Source organism: Podarcis muralis, chromosome 3 (genome assembly GCF_964188315.1).
Source record: "Podarcis muralis chromosome 3, rPodMur119.hap1.1, whole genome shotgun sequence".
NCBI lineage: Eukaryota > Metazoa > Chordata > Lepidosauria > Squamata > Lacertidae > Podarcis > Podarcis muralis.
The window spans coordinates 72894010-72902602 of record NC_135657.1 but is presented as its reverse complement, the minus strand read 5'-3'; the positions used below and the strand labels follow the sequence as shown (position 1 = coordinate 72902602).

General features: G+C 39.6%; 1 protein-coding gene across 3 annotated transcripts in view; it reads right to left on the bottom strand.

Moving 5' to 3' along the window:
• Positions 1 to 503: 503 nt before the first annotated feature.
• HACE1 (HECT domain and ankyrin repeat containing E3 ubiquitin protein ligase 1) overlaps positions 504 to 8593 on the bottom strand; it is a 34125-nt gene continuing 26035 nt past the window's right edge. For all 3 annotated transcript variants that reach the window (XM_077926138.1, XM_077926139.1, XM_077926140.1), the window contains 3 exons: positions 8406 to 8476; positions 2205 to 2318; positions 504 to 1662 (listed from right to left, as the gene is read on the bottom strand). In XM_077926138.1, coding sequence (XP_077782264.1) covers positions 1560 to 1662; positions 2205 to 2318; positions 8406 to 8476 — 288 coding nt within the window. In that variant the 3' untranslated portion in view covers positions 504 to 1559. The remainder of the gene's footprint in view (positions 1663 to 2204; positions 2319 to 8405; positions 8477 to 8593) is intronic.

Sequence of the window (8593 nt, the reverse complement as noted above, 5' to 3'; positions counted from 1 at the left end):
CCGGTTGCAGATGGGATCCGTTCTCCGTCCGCTCAGATCCCGAGGTTTCCGCAACCTGAGGACCGCTTCTGCGCATGCGCAGACTGCTTCTGCACATGCGTGCAGGGCGAAACCCGGTAAAATACTTCTGGGTTTTCCGCACGCACATCCCAAAGTTTACATAACCAGAGGGTTACATAAACGGAGGTACGACTGTACTTGGGAACCATCCTACTCATTCTTCCAAGTGCAGTCTTGGTCACCTGCCCCAAAGTCCTGACTTAACAGCACCATTTATACCCCAAGTCATTTATTGGAAAGTAAATTCCACTGACACAAAGGGAATGTGCTTCCTGGTCAGGAGAAAGGTGTCAAACACTTGTTAGGTCCTAGGCCTTTATTTATTTTGTGCTCTGCTATAGAAACTTCTCAAAACCTGTCTATTTAAATAAGCAGATATGAAACTTTGAAGAGCATCTAAATAAGCATGGACAGACTCACAAACATGACCAATCAGTAGTAAGTTACAATAAAATATTTAACTTTAATGCATACTTTTCACACAGCTCAGGCCTGAGAAATGTATCGTCCAAATAAAAGGATTCATTCCTTTAAAATATATACAAACTCTGGAGGGGCATGAAGTCACTGACGCTTCAGTGGTGCTTGAATAGTGTTGTACATCTGAAGTGTAGAATATAAATTATATTCCCCCCCCCCCCGAAGTTAAACTTCTTTGCTGACAACAGAACAGACTTTTAAAAATGTTTAGATCGGTATTAAAATACTATAAAGCTAAAAAACTTTTTTTGTGACAGTTTCATTAAGGTAAACAGAACAAAAAATACATCAGATTTGGTATTTTGCATCAAAGTTTTTTGAACTTTCTGTACAATGCTCCCTAGAGAAAAATAAATAAATGGCATTTTTTTTTCCATGCAAGATAATGCATGGTCAAAGGCAGCGGCTGAGATTTTGCACCAGTTCCCCCCGTGCTTATTATTTTTATTTCAATGAAATAGATTGGGCTTAATGCATTGGCTCTCAAACTGCCCTTTAACTGTGACCCATAGACAAGGCCACAGGAAGTGCATATCCAATACAAATCTATGGCGCAAACTAGTGACTGAGTGGCAGCATTGAAAGTTCCTGGTGGCCACGTCTGAGAAATCCTGACCCACCAAGTGTATACCAGATTGCAGCCCTCATGAGTAATTGGCCTTTGAGTAGGAGGGAAAGCACCAAGTTGAAAGCTCCGATAAAGAGCAGGCAGAATCATAATGGGGGAAACCTCATATTTGAGAGATGAAAGGGAAAAGTATGACATGCTTAATACAGAACTCCCATTTAAAAACTGAAGCGAGAATGTACTCGGTATACCATGAAACAGCTATCTCAAGATCAGGATGAGATACAGGAAGAGGGAAAACTGGATGAATTGCAATGGAAGTCAATCCCGCTCACGGACTGCGAAATCAAGTTGTTTTCCAACCAACATCATCTTCTTATTGACAGGTTGTTCGATTAACTTCTGCCACTCTGAATTCCACATTGGTAATCAGAGGGGTTGTCTGACTTCATTATGCCATCGTATAACCGTAGCTTCCGCAGTGTAATGCCACAAGAAGCCTGTCCTTAAGGATCTCTTTTTTGGGGTACTCGGGCAACTTCAGCATGTTGATACTAAAACGAAAGAGGAAAGCATCCCTTTAAGAATATGCAATCTGGAGGGAAACATTTGTCTTGCACAAGATAATCAACGCTAAACACCGCACTCTCAAATCTGCATTCAGATCCCAAAGCCTTGAAAATGAAGTTTACAGGGAGAAAACACGCTGCTGCATTGCAGTCCCCCTTAGTATTCAGATGTTCTCCAGGTGGGGGGAAAAGACATTTCTCTTAGCTTAAAATAAAAAGAAAAGCAATATAGCAATTTAACATGAAGTATCCTTTAGTGAGATTGTACTGCTGCCCATTAAAACTATACAACAAGTTTGATTTCTTTCTTCAACAGTGTGGAAGAAATAATTGAAACACCTATAGCTTATGACTAGAACAACCAGATCTGCTTTGGCTAATGATACTGACCAGAGGCATTTCTCTGATGAGCTTATACGAAGATATAATTCTGATCTTGAAGAATTCTTGCCCCTCTCAACAAAAGGAAAACAAATGAAAAACAAAGGGATGTTCTCAATGCATTTAAATGAGGCTATTTAACCTACCATGTGCTTGATGTTGGTAGAAGATTTGGGGTATATGGCACAGCAGCAATTGTGAAATTTTGCAATCCACTACCACCCATTATGTGGGCGAAGCCACCATGGGGCACCCTGGAACTAGAAACACAAATAAGGCATTAAAATTCATGTTAAAAATTTATTTACTGCAGTTATGAGTATGCATGTTAGATATACTATCAGTATGTATTAAAATTCTGCCAATTGCATCCTGTTTCTGCAATACAAGTTACAGTGTGTGGGTCGGCCTTCCCAAACTGCTGCCCCCCCCCCCAAAAAAAAATGGCTGGAGACAGAGAGTTGTAGCATCGGCAGGGCACCAAACTGGGGAAGGCTAGCCTGGATCAAGGCCGCTAAGAGGAGAACTAGACAGAAAGGTGCGCAGAAGGGTGCTCAAAGTTAGGATGGAGGCAAGGTCATATGCAGAAACCCTGCCCCATATGTCCTACATTCATTGGGCCCCCACTGCCTTAACTCAGTTCCTAACTTTCCCCTTTTTAAAAAAAGGAGATGTGCAAAGCGCTTGAACATGAGTAGAGTCCTCTGTGAAATTAGGATCCCCAATAAATTAGAGCAAATGCCTGAGTACATCTTTAGTTGAGGCAAAAATAGCAACCTGATGTCAAACTAATGCGTAGCTGTATTTCTCAGTAGCCTTCAGGAATGTGGGGGTGGGGAACATAATGTCCCAGGAGAGGGAACCTTACAGAGATTGCTATTTTTTGCTGGCAACCCTGTGTTCCTTATCATATGCAGGTCAACCTATTATCATTCCCTCATTATACTAAAACCAGTCAACAGATTCCTAATAATTTCCTATGCAAAGGCCTCGGGTTTTGTACAGAGCTAAAATTCGCATTTTAGCTTCCAGCGGAACTATGAAAGTTAGCTAAGCATCCTGTTATATCACTGCAAACAAACAAATAAGACATTGAAATACCCCCAAAGTGAAGTACTAACCAGTATCCAATGCAAAGGTTTCACATGAAATAGAAACTGGAATGCAAGATTTCCAGGTTTCAAAACTAAATTTTAACATGAGCTTGCTTTTAAAAAACGCATCCATATCAGCAAAGCAATAGACTTTGCAAGAGAGTTCACAAGGCAGGACTGAAAGTGGGTTTCATTTTCACTTCATAGATGCATTTAGGGACATACAGAATTAAACATAAAAACTGGGTATTTGTTTTCCTCACAAGAAATACTTAGAAATATTTCACCCTTAATCATCAACAAAGTCTTCTTTTAAGAAAAATGTTGCATTAGGTATCCTGCAGTTTTCTCCTCCTATGACTTATTTTAGTTAAGTTCAGCAACAGTTTCATATCTAAACTCTTCAAGAGTTGGAATTTCAGCAGCTGGTATTCCTTTCCTATATTTAGTTTTACAGATGTATCTCATAGATGCTTTTAATTACGGTATCTTTACATCATTCATTCTAGGAGCCCAGGGCTCCTAGAGATGTTACCTTAACTGACACATCACAAAGGGTTTTGTATTTATTTAAAAACATGTCTGTGCCACTTTTTCAAATGTTGGCTCACAGATAAAACATAGGATTATTTTTCATCACTGTCCCATATGCACAGAATGACAGGATCAGAACCCACAGCACAACCAGCATTTATTTGTTATGTTTGTGGTCCTTCCATTCTCCCAAAGGGAGCCCAGGGCAACACACATACAATCCAACACAGTAGCAAAATGAAATGTTTGAAAACACTCACATAAAACCTGAAATAAAACAATACAGCAAGGTTTAGTTTAGTTCCAAACTGAACATGATTTAGTCCCAAAACTTCCTGTTTTGTCTGTTTTATTACCCTTTTAGTTATACTGCCAGAAAGCAACAATTCAGTTGTGGATACACTACAAGTATCTTTTTTTAGTAAAGAATGAAGCCAAGAATCATCTGTGCTTTCCTACAATCTCCTCATTTTCCTTCGGTACTCCCTTTTATACCTGTTGTCATAAAAAGCTTTTATTTCCTATCTGTCTGGTTTCTTGCTTCCAATCATGAGGTTTTTAAAAAAGATGATCCACATGAATTTGCTTTTTCAATTCCTTCCTGGCTTACGTTGCATCTGAGAAAGAGTTGGTTGCCATATGTGCCGTGTTTAATCCCCATTTGGAAGATGTTCACTTTGAAAAAGGTTTTACAGCTTCATCGTCATTCTGGCATCCCTTTATGGATATGGATGTGTGTGTGCATTCCTAATTGGGATAAAAGTCTCTCTTCTCTGAACCTTTATTTCAGGCACTTTAAATAACCTCCACAGCCTTTCCCAATAAACGGCTCCAATTCACCACACAATATATTCATTCTAAAACAGTAACATATTCAAGCATTCCTTCTCTTGAGAAGTGCCAGCAAAAATGTATTCCGCAAGTTTATCTGTTCTGAATGATGCTGAAATCTGATAAGGAGCTGAAGGTAGGTGTGTGTGTGTGTGTGTGTGTGTGTGTGAGAGAGAGAGAGAGAGAGAGAGAGAGAGAGAGAGAGAGAGAGAGAGAGAGAGAGTTTTGCTTCTTTTCTAAAACACCTCCTTACACTTTCCAAGACAGGCCCAGGGAAGCTGTGGTACTCATGAAAGTTTTCAAGCAAATAGGGGAAACCTGAAGTGAAATACAGGGATAGAGCAATGAAAGAAAGAGGTAGAAGACATCCCACTGCCAATTTCAGCCCTTGACAGAATACCCTCGAGAGAATATGGGCCCTGACATGGAAGGGGAAAAGTTTTCCCGTTCCTGTTCTACAGCATAACCCAATAAAATCTTCCCGCTATGACAAAGATTCCTCCTTCCCAGTTCTACAAGCCTTGCTTATTTCAAACTTTAATGCCATTTTTGTCTAGAAGCAGTTACCTTCCAAAAGCTATTCTTCCTTTTTTTTCTCTGCTGGCTACACAGATGCTGAAAGAGTCCCAACACTTGGGTGGGGGCATTATTAGGCAATGGTCTATTATAATAATCCTTAAGCATTTCACTTTTAATGCAAACAAGCATTTGGGTGCCCTTTTCTTAATTTTTTTACCACATATTTGCATGGTGGTGGTGCAGCAGCAGCATCCCACACTGGATTGCATTGTGACCTAGTAGTAGAAGTTCAATGGTCTGTTGTTGTTGTTTAGTCGTTTAGTCGTGTCCGACTCTTCGTGACCCCATGGACCAGAGCACGCCAGGCACCTCTGTCCTCCACTACCTCCCGCAGTTTGGTCAAACTCCACTTCAATGGTCTACCAGGGTCCTATTTCATACATTAGAAGTCATGTACAAACAGCAGGGCATTGTTAGAGGATGGTCTAAGGAAACTAAGCCATGGGTCTTTTGTTCCATGTCCCACATCTCCAACCCTAACCCTTCCCCACTGTAAAACTATTTCTTTAAAAAAACCAACCAGGGTAATTAGGCATGCTACAAACCACAGTGCTGGTAAGGCAACCATCTGCAATTCTAATTCATCCAGAGACACTTGTTTTAGTTTTAAATTGTACATAAGCTGCCATTCTTTTCAACACATCACTGGTCGGTTTGAGGGGCCAATCCACACACAGTTTACTGGGCCCAGACAATCCCGATGACTCAGCATAGCTCAGAGTAAACCCAAGAGAAGGTTTTCCCCCCTCTGAAAGACAGTCTAAATTTGCAACTATATATATAGATTAGCTTATGTTTTGATTTTTCTGTTGTTTAATAGATGGGTTGCAACAGGCAGAGGGCCTGAGAGAATGAAACCATAAGCCAAATCATCTGGCCAGGTACACAGACAACAGTTTCTTTCACCTGTCACTGATCAAGGTGTGGGTTTTTTTTTGTAAAATTCCACTTCATAGCTAAATGCACCAACTGTTAACACGTAGCTATGCAAAAGGAAACTTGAGTTTGTAGCACCATATTGAAGAAAAACCCCACAATACCATTGCAACTAGGCAATTAGTTGGTACTAATAAAATCCCAAAGAGCATTAAATAACCAAAGGCTACTGGATATCTTCTGCTGACATTTATAGGGAGGAAGCAAACTTATGCCAGAATGCATATGAAACAGAGCAGCTTTCTAAAACTCTAAAGTCAAATGCATCCCCATGCTACTATTATATCCACAGTGGAATTACACTCTTATTACATGTGACGTAACAAAAATTAAAAGAAAGAGAAGCACAAGATATGCTTAGGACACTTCTGCAAAATAATACCTATGATTGTTATTATCTTAGATCAATAAAATTAATTTGATGGTTTCTGGCTGCAAAAGGAAATTTGATTGCTCTCTCAAGTGGCACTAAACGTTTACTCAGGTTTTAGGATAAACTTACGATCCAGATGCTGAACAGAGAGAGCCAAGCAGCTAATAGCAGATCTGGACACAATTCATAGTTAAACACGCACATAGACAGCTTTTAGAAAGCAATTTAAATGGGTTACAGAAAGACAGGCTTGACAAACATCAAGAAAGACTTGTCACACACAACACACAGGATTTACAAATGGGATTTTGCTCATACTGAAAATAAGCCAAACCCCTTCACAGACAAATTCAACGTAGTGGAAGCTTAGAATATTTTTAGGATAGGAGGTGTACGTTCATTCCTCATCGATAATGAAGTCATAACTCACTGTTCATAAGTAGATTCATAAATATGCTTTATAAACAGTCAATGTAATGACCTCACAGAAAGCTTGCTCAACATTAATCAGATTTCATGTTTGAAACATGAAATATGACAATCCCCTTTTTGATCTCTTGGTCCTGTTGTCTTAAATGAAAACAGATGCCTAACACATTTCAGATACCAAATGCATAACAAAAGAACATGTTTTTAAAATAGACCAAGGACCCAAGAAGACAATATGTGAAATACATGATTTCACCAATACATGGGGTGGGTGTAAGTATATAAGAACCAGGGCTATCGCAAGCAAGGGAGGTTAACTCTTTTCCCTCACTCAACAAAACTGCAAACAACAACAAACTACAAAATTCCAGCCCCCTGCTGCTATATTCCACAGAAAGGAAGTTGCATTAAGAGATCTTAAATGGGCCCTCTCATAGTTGCTCCTTAATAAAGCAACAGGAAAGGAGGAGACCAGAAACGGGAAATGTAAGAATGCATTTCAATATCACCTAGCAACCCTAATACACTGGTACCTCTGGTTACGTACTTAATTCGTTCCGGAGGTCCATTCTTAACCTGAAACTGTTCTTAACCTGAAGCACCACTTTAACTAATGGGGCCTCCTGCTGCTGCCGCGCCGCCAGAGCACGATTTCTGTTCTCATCCTGAAGCACTATTTCTGGCTTAGCGGAGTCTGTAACCTGAAGCGTATGTAACCTGAAGCATATGTAACCCGAGGTACCACTGTAGTTATTTCACATTCAGCAGTTCCAAGGTCCAGCGATTTCTCACTCTGCTAAAACCTGGTTGGCCTCTTTAGTCAGTTGTAGTCTTTTCCATCAAATGTGAATAAGCTTGTGTAATAACAACAACAATGTAAACCTTGATTTCATGCTAGCAAGTGGATCACTGAACCAAAGGAAGAGGAGTTATATGAATTAATAAAAATGGAGCTTTATGGGTTGGAGAGAAACCAAGAAGAGGAAAGACTGAAAGAACAGTTTTCCCATTAACAGCAGTGAAACAACTTCAGCCACAAAGTCTAGAATAAATTTCACAAGTTTCTTAAGGCCTTTCTTACTGCTACAAGAGCAGGTAACACAGACTGCAATGCTAATATTACTTACCTGGGCATAAGCCTCATTAAAGTAAATAGGATTTATGTCTGAGCAGACACGGTGAGGATTTCAGTGCTATGTGAAAAGCATGTTATCCACCAAATATTTGGTTGTTCCTCAAGGAAGAGGCCCCAAAGCACATTTATTCAGTTGCCAGAATACTAAAACAAGAACCTGGTTATGTTGAAACAGGATTGGTAATACCTCCAAAAAAGAGAAAAGCTGTTAAGTATGCATATGATGCAGGATGCATCTCCATATGATGACCAAGGATTAATCAGCCATGATGTTGGCATGTAAGTAAGATGGTGGACATTTCAGAGCTGACAATCAATATGCCATTGAGTGGATATGACTAAATGAATTATGTGACACAACTCTGTATATTATAAAAGATCTTCAATGAATGACTATCTGAAATGTTACCAATAAATGTTACAAAAGGGTACTCACCTCCCAGTGACGAACTGCAACAACAATACTCGCTCTTCCTGACTCAGTTCTTCTACAACTTCCCAAAACCACTAGATGAAGAAAACATATTAAAAAATCTAAGCTGGTTTCTTTTTCAACTGTACACTAGCCAAAAGATGGACATGCTTATACATCTGATGTTTTAAGTTATGGAAATTAATAACTGC